This window comes from Copadichromis virginalis, linkage group LG2 (genome assembly GCF_057382275.1).
Source record: "Copadichromis virginalis isolate Kocher_CV1m ecotype Utaka linkage group LG2, C_Virginalis_male_GT1.1, whole genome shotgun sequence".
NCBI lineage: Eukaryota > Metazoa > Chordata > Actinopteri > Cichliformes > Cichlidae > Copadichromis > Copadichromis virginalis.
Window position 1 is genome coordinate 38,324,643 of NC_140619.1, and position 19,260 is coordinate 38,343,902.

A 19,260-nucleotide genomic window follows, 5' to 3' on the forward strand; every position below is an offset into this window, starting at 1 on the left:
GGATTAAATGTATAATGTTTGCTTTTCTTGCCAAGATCCCAGCCGGCGCAAAAGGCCGTCTTTAACAAGTACATACAGTATTAATCCAGCAGATGGATCACTCTATTAGAAAATGGATTTGACAAACTTTAATGTCACAAAGATAATACTGTTTCATAGAGAGATAGGATTCAGGTATTATTTTATTTATTATAAATAAAAAACAACAGAAACTATATCTGTAAAAACCCAACTGATGTTTCACAGTGTTGATAACAGCCACTTTGAGGGTAAAGGAGTAAATACAAACCAACGCTCACATTCAGAACAGCAACACAACAACAGAATCCGACTGGTTTAAGGTTTCTGTGGCACTTTTCTACTTGGCTTTTTAAAGAGGGAGAAGTGGTATTTCAAAGACACCTCACACAATAACTGTACTTTATATTACACATTTACACAGCACTGTCAACTTGGCGGACTGACCTAAGAAATCTGGTACATTCAAACGCAGAAAACAGTGTCATGAGGTGAAGTCAATGAGCGTCAAATAAGCACAAAAGAATAAAAGTGGTTGAATCCTGCACGTGGACTTCTCACTTTAGGATTGCCTTGCCTACAGTAAGACACTTAAAGGTGCAAATTGGAGAAGTTGCAGGAAAACGATGAAGTGATCACATTTTTTCCACTTGGATTGACGTTTAAAGAAACTTTAGACCGACACACAAACGAAACACATTACAGGATTTCTGACACACATCTTTAACACTTTACACTGTGGTGGTCTCCAAACGAGTTTAAGGCATTATTATATGGCAGCTGCCTTAAACCAGATGTCTTGATCAATGCCGACATGAAATGCTCGAGTACGGCAACACTGTAATAAGGGAATGCTCGCGAAATACCGCAAATTCTCTTTTAGCTGAATTCCAAATTTTCAGAATGCAAAGGAAAAAAAACATTGATGTAAAAAATGCAAACATTCAAATAAAAAGATACAGCCTGATTAACATTTCCCAGGCTTCCATTTTTTCCTTAAATCTGCAATTTTTGTTTATTATGTGGAAAAAACATCAGTATTATATCACTGCTACACACAGTAATTCAAACAAGAAATGTCATGTGTCCTCTGCAGACGTGAGGAATTCTTACAAGCCAAAAATGGAAGTTGGGTCAAAACCAAACTGACTTTTTACATTTTAGCAATTTCCAATATAGTGCTTTTGATTAACTTGCGATATTCTTCCTAACATGAAGATTAGGAGCAACGCAGCATTGACTGAAACATTTTCCAGCCAAAGGAGGCTGGATTCAAAGTCATTTCACAAACTTTTCTCTTTTTAAATGCACTTTTCCTTCCATTAAATGAGGGAAAAATAAAGAGATTCAAAGTGCAAAACTACAAATAACAAAACATGATTTTCTCAGAGGCACTCCTGTTGAAGGGCTGCAAGTAAAGGTGCTTCACCAGTGACAAAAAATATATATTAAGTGCTACTTTCCATGGTAAAGTTTATAAGTGGTGTCAATGGTACATACATACAAGTCTCTAACTGGGTCATTAACATAAATAACTTCCATATGAACTCTAAATGCACATGTAGATTGTAAAAAAACAAGTAAAAACAAAGAAAAGAAAAAGAAATCAGCCTCCTTGAAGTGACTTCTTTCCACTGGCAGTGATGTAACTGCTCAAACTTTAAAAAAGGAGCATATGGAAGACTCAACCTGTTCAATTTAAAACCTCCAAGAGTCCAATTTTCACTAAACAAAGGGTTTAGGTATAAAAATGGGGAAAACTATAAAACTATTTGAAAAGGAGGACTGTAGTCTATATGTTAAACGTCTTCTGGAATGTTTTCTTCACTGTGTAAAGTGACAAGGTCAGAGTTTTGGGATATGTTGTTGTACAGCTACATTTCAGGCATTTGTCTTTAACTTCTCCTTAAACTTCAATCCGACTGACCGTTCTGGCAGCTTTTTAAATACAGTTCATCCTGTGAAAGATGTCCGTCAAAGCCGTCCATGTACAGGCTGCTGGTGCTGCTGCCGCTGCTGCCCAAAAAGGTGCCGACTGCTCGGCCCTGACGAGCGTGACCGACGGCATCGCTGAACACTTTGTTGATCTGCTCCTCAGAGGGCATCCACCAGTCTGGGTTTGAAGCACAGTGCATCCGGATAAACTCTGGCAAGATTAGGAATTTAAAAAATTAATTTTTTTTTTTGGTCTGTACCTTTCAACTTATTTGAGCTACCTTACTAAGACAGGACGTGCTAAACAGAGGACATCCTGGGCTTACTGGGTGGTGTTTGGGTGTTTAGCTCAAAAGAGGAAGGAAATAACCAAAAAAGTTCAATCTTTGATGATCGACTGATATCGACTCACAATTTAAAACTGCGACGTGGAGTTCCTCAGGGATCTGTGTTAGGACCACTGAAGTTCATTTTGAACATGAATAATATGCGTAAAATTAGAAGAACATTACAAACAACAGATAACAACAGGCTAAGGTGCTGTGGTAATGACTTGGAACAACTTCAGTATGTAAAAATTAAATACATTAAAAATCTGGGTTGATAATAACAAATTAATATTTAACTTAAGTAAAACTAAATATATGATATTTGGAAACTGCTGGATCTATAGCAGTGAGATGATTATGATAAATAATATTGAATTTAAAAAATACAAATTAAATTTCCATGGTTGATAATAAATATTAAACTATGCTGGAAGCCACATATCAACTATATTAAAAATGTAATATTTACATTAGTTTTAATACTATACAAGAGTAAAACAGAACAAAAAAACTCATTACAGACTCCTGCTATGAGGATGGATTAAATCGGTAAATAAGTGGTTTGGTTTTTCTGCTTCATTCAGGGAATATTGCTCATCTAGCTGTTACACTCCATTATTATTGTAACGCACATATAACTGTAGCCATGAGAATGACGGTAGCTCGTATAAAGCTCAGTTTTCTGTTTGGTTGTTTTTATAACGGTAAGTGTTAGACTTCTACCTATCCCCTTTGAAACTTATAAATATTTATTTACACCATCATGAGTTTGTGTTTCATATCCAGAGATGTATTTTATTTTGCTAAATACTATCTGTCCGTCTATTGAATAACATTTTTAGACCCAAGCCACTGTATTGAATTTTAAATGGTTAAAAATGCCCACTTTCTCCCATCAGTCTATGCTCAAATAACCAAAAAGACACAAAAATGTGTTTCAAGTTTCTTTTTTGCAAACTTACTAAAAGCATAAACTGAAATCCTTCATTTACAAGTAGTGTGACTCTTTGCTGTGGCTCTCTAAGATAAGCAGATGCATCCAGTTTATTAGAATCCCTTCTACCACACACAGCCGTATAGATTTCAACTCAATGTTCAAAAGTCTAAATGGATATAGCATTGTTGTGCTTCACTGCGGTCACATAACATTTTGTATACAGTGAGAAATGAGTATGCAGAAAATTCAAATTTCAAAATTCTCCCACAGTTGCTCGTTTAGTCCTCACAGCTTTGAGCTTTCACCGATGAAAGTCAGGGATGTTTTTTCAGGTGGAAATCGAATTAAAAAAGGCAATGACTTAAGGAGCTAATTAACCTTGATTGGAGTCCATATGTGGCAAAATGAACGTATGGGACAGTTTCGGAAAAGCAAACCCATGTGTGTAAGGTTCCACCATCCACACTGCCACAAGGCAAACATGAGGACAAGGGCACTTTTATCCATTAAAACTAAATCCAGAGCAAAATGTGAAGGGATCTGAATGCTTTCTGGGTGTAAGATGTAAATAGCACATACACTTTCCTGGTTTTGCCTAGCAACCGGAGTTAAGACAACTTTAATTTAAGCTGCTATAATCTGCATCACATGACCACAAACCCCATATGTATCAGATCTTAGACTGTAGATAGCTGCTGCTGCTTTTAAGGTCTGTCAGTGGTTTAAAGAAGTGGAGCACTCTAATGAGAAAGCCACTTATGGCAATCAAGCAACACTAATAACATATTTTATAATTAAAAGTCATACAACTGTGTCAATAAAGGTCTCAGGATATTTCACACACTTGATTCAAGCCTTGAGTGAAGCAATTTGTAAAAAGACCTTTTGAGCAAATAGACCCGTAAATAGAAACTGGCCACATCTTCTGTATTTAAACAGTAATAACCTGTAATGTTTTCCTCCTATTTAAAATATGTCTTGAACTATAATGTTTTGTAGTTTTACCTCTGAGGCAGCTGACTTTAACAGGGTTGAGCGGTCGTCTTTCCAGGCCTGCCTCTCCTGAGTGGACTGACCGCTTCCTTTTGCCTAAACCACAGGAGAACTTGAGCTCATCTGTGGTGAAGACATAGCGAATCAGATAGCGCAGCAGCCGTCTGCCATCTTTCTTAGAGGAGTTGACAGCTTCGTCCCACTGCTTATTGGTGATGAAGAGCGGATAGTTCTCCAGGAGCTGTTTACTGCCCTGTGAGGAGGAGGAGGAGAAAACGAAAGATGTTGCTTTCCATGACATTTCTATCATGTAATTAAAAACAAACAAACAAGAAGTTAAGACACAAACCTCAAAGACTGTTTGCCGCTCTTCTTCCTGTATAGACAGAGCTTTTAATTTCACATCACTTACATTCACAGTTATCCGCATGAAGACATTTCTAATGCACTGTTGACCTGATGTGATATTTCCCCACCTTAAGATATGCTACTGATGACATCTGCTCTGAATAATGAAGAGGGGGCTGCTTCCTCACCTCTGTGAGCTGCTCCTCTGGCATCGGCTGGGCCAGCTGGTTGTGGAACTCGAGAACAGTCTTGAAGTAGTCAAGAACATTTTGACAGGGAACTGTGTAAAAACAAGCGAACGTTACCATAAAGAGAAGCCCAGGGTCAAAATCGCAGCAAAGAACAACCCATCTGCTGCATTTAAACACTGACACCCTGCTATGTTTTCTTCCTTTTTAACAAATCTTTACAACCTGGTTTTTCCCGATCAGACACTGTACACAGAATTTTATGTGCAGTTAAAATAAGTTGTTTTAGTGCAAACTAGGCTAGTGTGACAACAGGGAGCTCAGGATGCTTTGGGGAGAGCAGACAAGTTAACAAAAATAGATGCTTTGAACACACTTTTTAAACTGTGGGATGCATTTAGATTGCAAAAGCATGAGGAAGAAAATGAAGCACTTCCTAATCATTTGTTGATCTCACAAGCACATTTTGTGCTCAGTATTTTTCACAGATGAAAACAAACACTCATATAAACGCTGTAAGAAAGATGACACGTATGGATTTGACCACATGGACTTTAAATGTTTATATCAGAATCCGACTTTGATTCTGCTGTCCTTCCAGTGATGATGTCAACACAAATGCTATGCATGTTACGTGTATACGAGTAGATAAGAGTATAAAGCAAACCAACTACCCAGAAGCCCTCGATAACACGCTTTGTAAATAGCATTGATGTGTATCATCGGTACCGATTAATGCCGTGCACATGAAATCAAAAGTCAGATGGCAGCATATAAAAAAAAGATTTGTGGGATGAAGAGATTTCCTGTCCCCAGTTGAGTGAGGATTAAAGCAGTCATCACTGTGTCCTGGCTGTTATTACTGCACCTGGGATGTTCTCCAACTTGTTGCGGAGCTCCTCGTTCTCCTGCTGCAGAGACAACACCTCCTGCTCTAATTCCAGGCAGCGAGGACAGCAGTTCTCCTCCTCCTCCTCCTCAGGCAGTGTGGACGAGGGGTGGCCGTATGATTCTGATGGAGTCGGGGAGCCCCATCCTCCCAGGTTGTGTCTTGGAGGAGACACTCCTGAACCAGACTCAGGTGCCGGGCACTGCTCGTCCTCCAGACTAGCAGACAGATGTTGCTGCTGCTGGTGCTGTTGTTGAGGTCCTGAGAGCAGATAGTTCTGCAGGGAGTCTGTGAAGATGCGGAGAACTGCAGAGGTCTGTTGTTGGTTCAAATGGCTTTGTTGAGCCTCCTCCTCAGGGTCTGTGGTGGAAGAGCTCTCCTCGGATTTAGACTTCCCCTGTGAGGAGCAATGAAGCCCCTGAGTGTCCCCTGGCCCGTCTTCCAGCTTAATGTTAGAGGTGATGGAGGAGGAGGAGGAGGAGGGCTCCAGGAGACGCCCGTTGTTGAGGAGGCTGAGGACTCGGCTGCACTGCTGGGCGAAGGCATCTAAGATGAGACGGTTCTCTGAAGCAGACAACAGACATTCACATTAGCAGCCAGTCATTGGATTTAAGATGAGCTGCTTGTGTTTGCAGAGTCACTCAAGCAAACATTGCCCTCAAGGTCCATTTATAAGACTCGCTGGAGCTTTTGGCTTTTTTCACATGCTCCCTGCTGACCCACTAACCAATGCAATCAGTTAACACAGGCAGACAGTCCTACAGTGACAGGATTTCAGGACAAGTGAGCAAACTCAAGTCACTGCTGAGGATGTAGTGATAAGCTCAAAAGCTGCAGACAAGTCCTTGAGGAGTTTGAGGCTTGAAATAATTTCTTTGTTGGCTTCTATCTGGCTTTTCCGCTGTGCAGCAGTAATCCTTCAGGAGACACACATGCAAAGTATAGCCTACACCATTCATACCTCAGAGATGAGCACACTTTACACTTCCTGTATCAAACGTTGCGTGACGAACCAGTGGACTAAACAGTTTAAGTGCTGCAATTATTAAAACACCTTGAAAAGCTACAACTGTAAAATCCCTCCAAAATGTGAACAATCTAATAATGTCATGTACGGTGTGACATGCAGCATTAGTGAAGCCAGGACAGTATAACTCACAGATTTCTGTGATTTCACTTCTCTTAGTAAGATTTTAAACAAAGCATTGTTGTGCCTGAGTTTAAGAATCTGATCTTCTTGCACTGTGTGAGACAGATTTGATCACCTCTCCTTATTACAGCGAGGTCTGTGTTTGCTACTTTAAATTTGATGAAAGGGCGTGTGGTCTTACATCTTCACTCTGGTGTCACCTATACAGGGTCTGCCTGGGTACAGGAAACATAAATGCCTGAAAGACAAACTAGAGGCAGCTGAGTTGATGACATCTGATCCAGAAGGAGGGATAAATGTAGAGAAACTGTCTGGTTTTAAAAGGTCAGCTGTCAGAATAGGGATGGTTCTACCTGATGCAATAAGAAGAAAATAAGTATATCTATATTGTTTTACGTTGCATCTGTGTCTCCTGTGTTCTCTCTCCAAATTGGTGGATCTAACTAATACATCCATAACACGAAGGTGTTTAGAGGGAAATGGTTTTGCTTGAATTGCATAGAAACCTAAAACAGGACGATGCCTCAGCTAAAGCTGTGTTAAGCCCCCTGGTTTAATCTTCAGTTTGGCTTCGTGTTTGTTTTTTTAGCTGAAGTCTTAAACAGCAGAGTAACCAATAACTTCTGCTGACAGATGTCCAAGTTCTGAAATGCACTGAAGCAGGAACCCTCGCTTGTAAAATCAGGTTTGAGGTTCTTACCTGATGAAACATATTGTACTTTTCACCAGTGCTGAAACATGAGGCTCTAAGCTGCTACAGTTCTGGCAACAACATGAGTGACTGTGTGCATTGGGTTTCTTGGGGTTGTAGTTTGTACTCTTTCCGCCTGCCTTTACTCTTTGCTCTCTTTTGCTCTCTGCCACGTCTTATTGTGGCAAAGTGTTCCAGTAGAGCAGCAGACACTTGGCTCCTCTGCTCATGGAAATGTCAGCTTGATTATACAGATTTATTCAGATGTCAATAAACTCTAAAGTCACAGTTTCACAAAATGAGCATGGAGCTATTGTCCAGAAACAAGCCTCAGTGGATAGTTTCCCTGGTAGTCTAGGCACGTCCTAATGAGATGATCTCACACACACCTCTCTGTAATGATTATGAGTCCACTGGCCTCACACACACACACACACACACACACACACACACACACACACACACACAAAATGAATTCTAGGCGGCCATTGCTGCGTTCCCACTCGCTCAGACGTGTCTATCAGCCTGGCGCAGATGTGTCGCATTTATTAATATGCGTGCCGTCTCTGTTTACCCGTCGAGATGTATCTGATATCATTCGCCTTCACCGTGCACCCCGCCCCCACTCTCGTCTCCTTCTCTCACCAATTCCGTGGCACTGCGAGCTGAGAGTCTCATAAAATTTCATTAAAAACAACACGGTCGGCAGAGGGAAAATTTATGAGACCCATTTATTTTAATCACAACTCTTTGGGAGAGGCTTTTCAATGCAATTTGTGTTATTGTGTGCTGAACTGATTGCTGAATCCCAGGCCCTCCGGAGAAAGAAAGGACATCAAGTTTCTTCTTTTTCCGAGCCATAAGAGGAACATTAAGTTGTTTCTGTGGTGTAGATAGAAGCACTTTGATGTGTCATTATCAGCAAGAAATGCATGGCACGCTTTAGCTCTGATTGGACGATACATCTTGTGTATTATAGGCTGATTCACTAGAGCAGGGGAAACACAGTTTTATGTGACTGTTTCATTAGTGATATCAGGATCATGTGCATGCCAAAATAGATGCAAACAACAAAGAGACCCAGGTTTCACAGATGCGAGCTGGTCAAAGATAAACGATCACTTAAAAGTTAAATATGCCCTACCTGATGCACAAATTTGCCATTTCACATCTAAGTTAGTTAATACAGGGCTCGCAGTGAGACCGGAGCTCTGGCTGAGCACTTGATTGTCTCCAAAGCAACAATAAACAGCAGCAAATTGAGTCTTTGCTGCCAGCAGTGATAACGAGATTATTATCTGATTAAGGGATGAGATGTCTAATATTTAATCTTGGTAATGCCAGGGTTAGGTTCATTGCTTTCATCTTAATGCTGGTTCCCATGGACCCGCCCTCCACATGGGGAACACATTTCTTCCTGTGCACCCCTCTAATGAACAGCAGCTGAGAAGAAAATGAGCAGGGAACAATGTGTTACAACAGGAGACAGATTACCCGGTGTAATTTTTAGCACATGCACACTAGAGATTCAATCATGACTGCTCTCATCACAACAGCACATCAATCACTGCTGACAGGAGCAAGAAATGGGAACAAAAACATGAAGGTGATGTGAGACAAACAAAAGACATGTTGGCTTTTTGCCTGCAACCCTTAAGTTTATTGACTCTGGAAGCTTTGCACTCATTCATCTAAGAGGCGAACCAAAAGAAAGAAAAACAACTGTTCCAGCGTTTCACTAATCTGGACTCAACGACTGTAAAAGTCGGAATATCCTAGACGTTAAGAGAAGTGACTTTCGTGCCACACTCTGGGCAAGTTTAAAACCCACCTGTGCTGATACCGTAGGTGCAGTCCGGAGAAAATCTGGGCTCTGCTCCGCCGCTGCTGCCGTGCCGCTGCTGGCTACCGAGAGATGCTGCCGCTGAGGTGGATGTCGGAACCCTGCTGCTGGGCCTGGTCTCACATGGGAAACGTTGCTGCTGCTGCTGAGTCGTCCGGTGATGCTGCTGGCTGCTGCTGATAGAAACGCCGGTTTGGTGGAGCTGCTGCTGCGGACGCTGTTGCTGATGATGGTGCGGCTGGAAAGGATGAGGCTGTTCGGGGTGAAAAGTGAAATGATGCCCGTCTCCAAACAGGGGCATCTCGACCACAGCGGACCGGTCAAAGCGTGACTTGCCCGCAGAGCGCTTGCTCTGGAAGGTTTTTAGGGTGCTGTACGGACCTCGCTGCTGTCGGCACATCTTCGGGGCGCACGGCCCTTCATCTGCGGGCTGCATCTCTCCCTCCATACCGGCCAGGTGTCACAGCGCGGCGGATGGCTGCGGGTCGGTGTCTTAGCGTGCTGGTGTGACAGGCAGCTGATAAGCGAGGGATCAGACCGTCACTGTCTCGGTTTCCCTCACAAACACTGTGAAGGGTGGGCTAATTTACTGACAAGTCGCCGCTCCAATCCCCAGTCGGGGGCGCCGATACCGAGACTCCTCCAGAGGGAAATACAGGCGGGACTTGTGCGCCACTGGCTGCCTCCTTTTGTAGCCAACATCCTCAGCGAGAACAACGGGGCGCTGTAGCAGTTAGCCTACAATCTGAAAATTTGAAAAAAGAGAGAGAAATAAATAAATAATGAAACAGAATGGAGAAAGGAAGAAAAGGCAGAGGCCATTTTGCTACTGAGCTCAAAGCGCGGGCATAGATGGAAGGAAAATGTTTCCACACATAACCGAACCTGAGGGCAAAAATCAAACAGGCCAAAAGACAATATCAAAGTATTGTTTTTTTAAATTGAAATGGAAAATTACTAACAAATAAAAACGAATGAGTTGATAAATGAGAATGTAAAGAAAGCATTTTTGGCCCAATCACTGTCCCTGATTTGACCCGACTGCTGATTACAATAAACAGGTAAGCTGAAGGGCACTGCCAGCCGCACACCTACTCACTGGGAAACAAAATCACGTGTCTGATCATTTTAGTCCCTTCACCTGATGTCCGTCAAAGGCAGGCCAGCAGCTGTCCAACAGCCCACGGGGCTAAAAGTTCGCAGCGCCACGCGGGGGCGCCGCCTCGATACCTTTTAACGGAGCTTTTAATAGACGGACCTGTTTTTCTCTGCTTTTAGCGGAGACTTCTTCTTACTTCTCTCTAATATGAAACAACAGCAGGGCGAACGTGGCCGTGATAATTACACGTGAGGTGAATGATAAAATGAGAAAGGCTCGGCAGCTGCTAGAAGCTGCTGGAATAAGAAGAATTAAAACGCTCATCTGTGTGCAGCACTGCAACATAAAATGCTGACGAGCAAAGCTGGAGTCACATATCTCCGCGTTCACCTGTTTTAAAGCACAGCCGCAGAGTTGGAACACAAGCGTGGCCCAGCTCGTGCGCCTTGTTTGAGCGGCTTTATTGGAATGAAGCGTTTAGAGTCACGCCGGGCTCCCTCTGCACCACGTGATCCCCAACGTCCGGTTAATAGAGGTTGCGTGCGCGCTTAGTCCCCCCCCACATCCCCAGCCCCAACCACAAAAACAGCAAAACTGCAGTGAGGTGGGCGCACAACTTCTGCTCACACTTTATCGCACGGGCGCGTTACGGGAGAGTTTGGAGCGACACTCCAAAGCAAGTTGTTCAGCATCAGCTGGTGATTGAAGCCCGTTTGAATGAGAGTGAAGTTCCGTAATGAGATTTTTAAAAGAAACCCGGAGAGCATTCAATTAAGGATTCCCCCCCCCTCTTTGAGCAGCTGCAGACTGAGAGCGATTCCAGCGCTGGGAAGATGACGGTGACCTAACTTCACGTCTTAGGATCCAATCGTTTAGTTTCTTTTTTGGTGAATTAACACAAATGAAAAGTGTGTAAACTTGGACTGAGGCTCTGAGCTGAAGCCCACTGGACGCAGGGAACGTGAACCCCAGCGGCTCGTCGGGATGGTGCGCCTGTTGAGCTGCCTGCTGCTGGGATATCTGACCTGGAATCTCAGGATATCGGATGCTCAGGGAGAGTACTGCCACGGGTGGCTGGACTCAAATGGAAATTATCACGAGGGTTTCCAGTGTCCGGAGGATTTTGACACTATGGACGCCACAGTTTGCTGCGGCTCCTGCGCGCTGCGCTACTGCTGCGCCGCAGCGGACGCACGGCTGGACCAGGGCATCTGCACCAACGACAGGGAGGTGGATAACACCGAGTTTGCAGCGCGTAGGTTCATTGATTTTAAGCTAATTTAGGTCCAAGATTGTGGTGTCGATTTCCTCGGGTCTTCGTCATGTGCGTAATTTAAGCAAGACCTCAGAAAAATCCAAATTTATTAGAGTTTAATTCGTTGAATGGAGAAAAACACACATGACTAAACTCTCAGTTTACTTTATTTAACCCTGTAGTGTTTAAAAGGTAAACACGGAGACGCTGTGAGAAGGACTTGCCTATTTAAGTTATAGCGGATCCTCCTAGAGAGGTCAGAGGTCAGCTGAACAATTAAGACAGCACAGAGCACTCAGAGGTTCAGTGCCTTTGCTGAAGGACACTAATGCACTCTGATATGAATTTCAAATATGAAATGAGTATAAAATGCGTTTTGTAAGACCTTTTTCCACTGCAGCTTTCTTATATGAGGTTTACATCCTTTGCTGTTTGAAGCATTAAGGTTCCACCTGCTCTTATCCAGCTCCCTTCAGTTTCCATCACACTCCAAATTATTATCAGTGCAAAGTGGAAACCTGGACACGTTTTCGATGACCCACCCCGCCAGTCACTCCGCTAAAACCTCTTTAAACAAATTCCTGTCAAAAATGTGTAAGCAGAAATTAGTTGGAAATTTGATCAAGCGGCGCAGGTTTGCAGTCCAGGAATGTTTTGAAGAGTGTAACCCTTCTCACACAGACAGGTCTATTATGCTGCCCAGAAATAAAGCACATTAGCTTTGACAGCTCACTAATTTCTAAACTAAAGTAATCACAACATCAGGAGACGGCGAGTCCTTTCTGTGGCTTCTTTATGAGGCGTTTGAGTGTTAAAACCTCCCCCAACAGCAGGTCAGTCTATCAGTTTTCTTTAAATTTCCCCAACGGATAAGCTTATAAGTCTTTAATTGAGTGGATCGTATGCTCACAATTTCCCAGTTTTCCCATTTAAAAATAAATAAACACTAATGTGGATTTCTTTGGTGAAAAGGCTTCATGAAGCGTAACTTGAGATGTTTGTGTTTTCAGCAGGAATGTGACTTTTGTTTGTTCGTAACGTTGTGGAGAACCTAAAAGAGATGTCATGATTAGAAACGTTTAGCACAATTTTTCCCACTATTAACAGCTACAGTCATGCTTCTTAGTTTATCACAAGGTAAGACTTTATGTGAAACTTATAAGGACTTTGTAATGGAGCTGCTGACTTTATTTCCTCTTATGCAAACATTTTGAGGCTGGTGTATGCACATTACATAGTAAGTTGTGTTAAACCCAAATAAGCTGATGTCACTGATGAAATGTATGAGAAATGGTTTAATATTACAGATTTGTTTTTTAAAAATTGCCCGTGTTTCCTTCCCCACAGAGCCCATCTACGTGCCCTTCCTGATGGTGGGGAGCATCTTCATCGCCTTTATCATAGTTGGCTCACTGGTGGCTGTCTACTGCTGCACGTGTCTCAGGCCCAAGCAGCCGACCCAGCAGCCCATTCGCTTCTCTTTACGCAGCTGCCAGGGGGAAACGATCCCCATGATCCTTACCACGGCTCCCCCAAGCCTGCGAGCCCCATCGCGGCAGTCCAGCACGGCTACCACCAGCTCCAGTTCAGCCGGAGGAGGTAGCTCCATGCGGAGGTTTTCTCTCGGAGGTCAGGGGCAGCAGCAGCATGGCTGCCTGGTATCAGCCACCGTCTCATCGTCAGCCTCCACTCCCACCCAGACCCCACAGACTCTTCTTCCACCTCCCCCTTACACATCCCCACCAGCACCCATGGCAGGAGGGATCCAGCACCCGCTGCCTTCATCCCACACCCAGTTGCAGCTCCATCAGCCCCCGATGGCCACTCACTCGTCCCAGAACACCAGCTTCCTTCTTCCCCAGCAGTACTTCTTCCCTCTGCAGCCTGACGCCTTCGCGGCAACCAAGGGCTTCGCTGACTTTGGACAGAGCTGACAGGGCTCTCAGCACGGGAAATAGAGGATTACACAATTTTTAGTGGGCAGGATGCGACCTGTCACAGACAGAAACACGCCAGACGAGGCTGGTGCCAGAGAAGCTCTGCATGAGGCCCGGCCAATTGGCCGCAGAGCGAGTTGCTGGAGGGTAGGCACAAAGCGTGACAGAGCTGCTGTGGTTGACCAGCATGGCCCGAGGTACTCCCTGTCTGCAGCACAGGACACATCAGCAGATCTGACACCATTTGTAAAATGTATGCACTTTTACTTTGTGAACAGATCTCCATGGTTTCCATTTGTTGACGTTTCAAGATGGAAATGTATCAGCGATCTTCCTGAAAAACAGATGTTGCCGTCACCAGATTCTGCTAAGCATTAACAGAGGTATAACAGACTTGGGAAACCAGAGAATTCCTTTTTCTGACAATCGGAAGGACTTGGGAATGAGAGACGTTTTATTTTGGAGGAAATGTTATGTTATATAAAGGATTTTACAGCTCTTCTGATTGATTGATTGATTGCTTAAACTTCAGCAAATAAATGTTGTCTCATAGTAACTTGTGTGCTGTTTGATGTAAAGCTTATTAAGTAACAGTTTTGTCCAGAAAGACGGGGCTTCATCATCATCATCATCATCACTGAGACAAAAAGGAAACCGGAGAGGTCATCTCCCTACCTGTCGCTCATTCTCGCGCCAGACTTCACAGCAGGAATGCAGCGCTGAGATCAGTCATTGTCAGTGCTCAATGAGCATGGCGTGGTCACAGTGTTAAAAACAACTCACCCCAGAAATAGAGGTTTGGGTTGCACCAGCAGGTATGGAAAAACCTCCACAAAGACTGCTCTGTTACCCGGCTACCTGACTGTGAAACACACTTGGCAACCGGTTTGTCACGAAACCCGAAAGCTGTTCGGCTTCAGGATGTTTGCTGCTGCGTTCAGGTATCCGTTAAGTCTTTTATCACAGAATACGGCTCTCATGAATAACGTCTGTTGGAGTGTTACCTCCATCCTGTCTTGTTTGAACTTGCAGCTGTCAGTTCAAACCTCTGTATCACCTTCTGCTTATGAAAGGAAAACAGAAGTCGCGAACATGTCTTCATGATATTTCCTAAACCTTTTGGAAACATCGAATCCTCTGTTTTTGCCAGGCTCAGAAAAGTTTCCGACTTCTTTTCCAAGTTATCCTTGAAGGTAGGAACCCAATTCTCCACACAGTGAATGTTTTTATTTAAAACAATCGTGTGGATTTTATAACAATTCAAGTTTTGTATTTGTTCTCAGGGCCTAAACTTTTGAATCCTGACTTTTTTTTTAAACCACCAGACTTCTGTAGATCTTTGTAGACTTCTGCTTTATTATATTTTTAACAGATGCACCACAAATACACAGTTAACATTACAGATATCGCCATTAAACTTGTCCAAGCATATACAAGTAATCCCTGGCTCTGTATGATGTTTTGAGAGGGGATTTTCTTAATCCTTTAACAACTGTACAATAGGTTTTTAAGCAATAAATCACAATTAACAGAAATATATTCAAAGTATTTTTAATTAATTTAAAATAATGAGGGTTTAATAAACACTCCATCTTCAAAAGATTAGAATTTCTTGGCATTTATTTCATGGTTCAGGCTTTAAAGGGTTAATATTGGCATCTCCAGTCGGCAGCATCCCAACCCACCTGCTACTCAAACCTATTTGAGAAAACTGGCTTTCAGTCGTGTAAACTGAGGGGTTACCCTCCAGTATAAGATACATAAAGACCATTTTAAACAATGAAACATGTAAAGTCACTCTAGTAGAGTCTAGTAGAGTCTAGTAGAGTCTAGTAGAGTCCTGGTGTCGATAGCAGTTGTACAGAAAATGTAGAAAAAAGCAGCTGCTCAAAAAACCCTCTTCTGAATGTAATAAAATCACACTTGCTCCCACCACCAGTAACCACAGGTGTCACCTCATCAACCAACAGCAAAAGCTTGCACTCTCCAGCTTGAAAAAACAATTATAGTTCAGACGTACCCGGTATTTATTTCATTACCTAATCTCCCCACACTAATGTTTTATTTATTTGTTTGTTTTTCAGTCCGTAAAATATCTGCAAATAGCAAAGCAGTCACAGAAATGAAGGCTTAGGCCGGCGTCTTACAACGCTTCCAATGATCATCGTGCAAAAATGCAACGATATCCTGTTACAGTTTACAATAATAAACCCACATTTAGAAGCTGTAACCAGAGAATTGTTAGTGTTTATGTATAAAAAAATGTTCTGTCAATCAACTAATGAAGGGAGGTTTTTGGACCTTGATTATAACAATAAGAATTTGAAAAGCCAAACAGGACTTAGCCTGTGTGGGATCACACGAGAAGTTCGAGTAAACCCCGCAATCATAACAAATGAGAAGTCTATTGATATAATTTGTTTGTCGTGCTCGCAGGCCGATGGCCGTCCCTCCTTTTCCTGTTTGGATTTTCTCTCCAGTTTGTCGCCACACACGCTGATTACAAATTTGCAAATAACACAAAAGCAATAACAGACTTCCACATTGTTCGTCAGTGATTGTAAAGTTTATTTCAGTAGTCCTTCGTGGCAGTAAAGACAACACTTATAAGTTTGCAGTCCCAACATGCAGAACAATCATCGACCAAAAAGACAGAAAGGAAACGAATCATCGAAAAGAAAAGTTAGAAGGTGCGCCTTTTTAGTTTCCGCTTTTGTAAAGTGATCAACACTTGAGGGAGAAGTAAAGTAGTACGGTTAACACTTCGGAGAACAGTTTTTGTTTTCCATTCATGCAGCCCACGACCTTCACAGACAACGACGTGTGTTTTATGTTTTCTGGGAAGAAAAGAAAGAGAAGAAAGCAAAAGTCCAAACCTTCCACAACGACGACAACCACATTCTGCTGTTTGGAAAGTTTCTGACAAGATGACAGCCGATTAAGTTTTCACGCCAAAGACCAGCAGAGAAAAATAATCAGAAACACAAAACACAAATGAGCTTTCCTGTAAAGCAGGAGGTACACTGCGTGGAAAAAAGGTCACAAACGTGTACACTCAAGAGAAATCTACACCGAAACCAGAAAATACCAGATATCCACAACTGGAAAGGTACATCGAGTGCATTGTGCAAACATCTGTCGAAGCGAGCGGTGCGTCAGAAACTCTCACAGTCGAGGTCGAGCGTTTCACCGCGAACACCCGCACGCCGGCAGCCTCGCGTTCCCATACAGGCCATGCATCGGCACACGTTAGTACACCATAGCTATACCTGGAGTCGTGCAGACGGACAACTTGAGCAAGCGTCACTACACACGCGCGCGCACACAAATATACAATAAAAGAAACACACCAGGAGGACTGAGGTGCCAGAAACCTCCCAGTCTTTCATAGAGGACACAGACATGCAGTGCATACACAGAAATTATCCACAGTAGAGGTACACACACACACGCACCCACACACACTCGTACGGCACATGCACATGCAAGCAAAAAACCGACACACACGTATACACACACTCGCACCATCAGAAATCTGATCTCCCATAGGGAGAAGAAAGCAATCACACAGACATTAGTCAATTATAAATAAATCAAGCTGTAACAATATTAATATTAATAATAACAAGACATTTAAGAAAGCTCGGTTTCCTCGTCACGTCTAATCTATCCCGCAGTTCATCCGAGGAAGAAAAAACGAAACGTTACAGACGATTCATTACAAAGCCGGTCGATGCAAAATTCATACGTCTCCAATATAAAAATACAAATCCACAAAATAACTATAGAGACAGAGCAGTTTTGATACTGTCGTGGAGTTTCCTGGCTAATCTCGCTCTCTCTCCCTTAAGCTAATGGCACTTATGTTAGAGGGATAAAATCTCCATTTGAAGGGAACCACTGCTGCCACTGTAAGCTTCAACGAAAAACCCATCAGAGAGCCTCCTCTTCACCTCTGCAGGAACAAATCTGTAGTTTTCACATTGTAGGAGTGCAATTCTGTGGTGGGGAGACAGTAGGTGTGTGTGCGGCGCACTGGTCTAAGCGATCTGTTTCTTCTAAGAGGGAACAGTTTGACGTAGGCACCGTTGTGATTGTTGAAACGGGAGCGGATGCGTGGAATGCAATTTTAAGTCGAGAGCAATACGTCTGCTGCGAAAACGGTGGACACAGGACTACGGTAGGTTGCAGGAGGCAACTTCTTCAGAAAAAACATAAATAAATGAAGAGGCAAGAACGAGGCACAGTATCTACATGTGTATAAAATGCATTTGAAAAGAAACCGACGGAAAGAAAAGGCATAATAAAATGTAAGGCTTCACACAACAGATGCTTCCTCGAGTGCAAAAACAAAACGAACATGTCCAAACATCTGCTGTGATGTGGTCTGTGTCGCGCTGGACACACACAGGAGTTTAATTACATTTGCTTTAAGGTTTTTTCTCAGATTCACTAGTACTTGGACGATTGTATATACGACTGCTCCTTGGCAATCTTTCACGAGTGCAAAAGCGTCTGAAACCAATCGCTGTCCGGTGTTTGATTTCGATTTACTAAAAGGATTTTTAGGCTTTTGGCTCAAATCAACAGAAAGGAGACAAACGAACAGTGAAGAACTTCAGACCACAGACTGCTAAGAAAGCACAGTGCTCGTATCATGTCTGCGCGACACACAACTACAGCTGACAGTGAACGTGACTTGTTTTGTTCCTTGTTTTTTTCTTTTAAATCCCTTTTTTCCAAAGACGACACAATGTCCCTTTCTTCTGTCTCTTTCCAAACCCCCCTTCCCCTCAGCGCCGGAGGCACACGCACACACCACCGCTTCTCCCCGTTAAGCTTCAAATATCGCCACTGGAAACGGCCGCCGTGGCTCCGAGCAGGCCGGCCGTGAACAAGAAGGCCGACGCCTCACCACGTGTTGGTCCTCTGCTTGGTGGTGTCGTACGCTCTGATGACCTCGGACTGAGACACCACTCCGTTCTCATCTTGAGAGAAGGCGTAGCCATCTGTGAACATAATGAATAAAATTCAAACAAAGGCTGTACAGATCAGTAATTCATTGAATTAAAACATATATATACATAAAAAAAACACACATATGAGACACATGAATCAACAAACAAAATCTAAAGTCTTAAAATTTGGGAAATATGCTTATGGTTGCTTTCTTGCTGAAAATCAGTACAGGCCTCACGTCTGCATCGTTAGCTCGGCTACAACCAATATAGACTTAAAGTGATGTTAGATCCTGATGAAGACGCTGGCTTTTATCAATCTGATAACCAAACAAAAAGAAAATCATCTCTCCTGCCCCGTGGAACATACAAGCACACACACCTAGAAACTACTTGGTGTAACCTGACAACCACAGACTTCAAGGCAAAATGGTTTTTCCCTGACTGGTTGGCAAGTGGTTGCTAGAAGGTATTGGCAGTTGCTAAGGGAAACTGTTTGCAAAGAGATATACAGCCCAAAATGGAAAACTTCCTTGTGTTTGCTTTGATTGCTAACAGTTTGTCCCAGGTCCTGTCAGCTTGTATGGAAGACCCTGCTTTCTCTGCAATCACGTGCCAACTACTCAATCAACTTCCAGCTGGTAATGAAACTTGAAAAATGCAGATAAAGGTGACCCCTGCAATCTGTTC

General features: G+C 43.0%; 3 protein-coding genes across 7 annotated transcripts in view; 1 reads left to right on the forward strand and 2 right to left on the reverse strand.

Annotated features, from left to right (window-relative positions):
- Positions 1-164: 164 nt before the first annotated feature.
- bend4 (BEN domain containing 4) lies at positions 165-10,212 on the reverse strand. Of its 3 annotated transcripts, none has more exons than XM_085433930.1 (6): positions 9,310-10,212; positions 5,617-6,201; positions 4,749-4,840; positions 4,562-4,588; positions 4,225-4,465; positions 165-2,164 (listed from the first exon to the last, which is right to left on the reverse strand). In XM_085433930.1, the coding sequence occupies exons 1-6, from the start codon at positions 9,767-9,769 to the stop codon at positions 1,932-1,934; spliced, it is 1,638 nt and encodes a 545-aa protein (XP_085290056.1). In that variant the 5' UTR covers positions 9,770-10,212; the 3' UTR covers positions 165-1,931. The 3 variants fall into 3 exon arrangements, with proteins under 3 accessions (XP_085290056.1, XP_085290073.1, XP_085290065.1); XM_085433947.1 differs by having other exon boundaries at positions 4,562-4,619; positions 4,741-4,840; XM_085433939.1 differs by having other exon boundaries at positions 4,689-4,840.
- Positions 10,213-10,295: 83 nt separating this feature from the next.
- On the forward strand, positions 10,296-14,684 carry shisa3 (shisa family member 3). The gene is made up of 2 exons (XM_085433968.1): positions 10,296-11,675; positions 13,023-14,684. The coding sequence occupies exons 1-2, from the start codon at positions 11,405-11,407 to the stop codon at positions 13,607-13,609; spliced, it is 858 nt and encodes a 285-aa protein (XP_085290094.1). The 5' UTR covers positions 10,296-11,404; the 3' UTR covers positions 13,610-14,684.
- A 1,479-nt stretch (positions 14,685-16,163) lies between these two features.
- The window catches only part of atp8a1 (ATPase phospholipid transporting 8A1), a 109,475-nt gene continuing 106,378 nt past the window's right edge, over positions 16,164-19,260 (reverse strand). For all 3 annotated transcript variants that reach the window (XM_085433904.1, XM_085433920.1, XM_085433913.1), the window contains one exon: positions 16,164-18,621. In XM_085433904.1, the coding sequence (XP_085290030.1) occupies positions 18,524-18,621 (98 nt within the window). In that variant the 3' untranslated portion in view covers positions 16,164-18,523. The remainder of the gene's footprint in view (positions 18,622-19,260) is intronic.

Bases quoted from the DNA above. Each gene is read 5' to 3' on its own strand.
- bend4 (XM_085433939.1), bottom strand. From the start codon at position 9,769: ATGGAGGGAGAGATGCAGCCCGCAGATGAAGGGCCGTGCGCCCCGAAG. The intron at 6,202-9,309 runs GTGGGTTTTAAA...TGTCTGCTTCAG, and splicing joins CACCTACGGTATCAGCACAG to AGAACCGTCTCATCTTAGAT. The intron at 4,466-4,561 runs GTTTGTGTCTTA...TCCTCCTCACAG, and splicing joins AGCGGCAAACAGTCTTTGAG to GGCAGTAAACAGCTCCTGGA.
- shisa3 (XM_085433968.1), top strand. From the start codon at position 11,405: ATGGTGCGCCTGTTGAGCTGCCTGCTGCTGGGATATCTGACCTGGAAT. The intron at 11,676-13,022 runs GTAGGTTCATTG...CCTTCCCCACAG, and splicing joins TAACACCGAGTTTGCAGCGC to AGCCCATCTACGTGCCCTTC.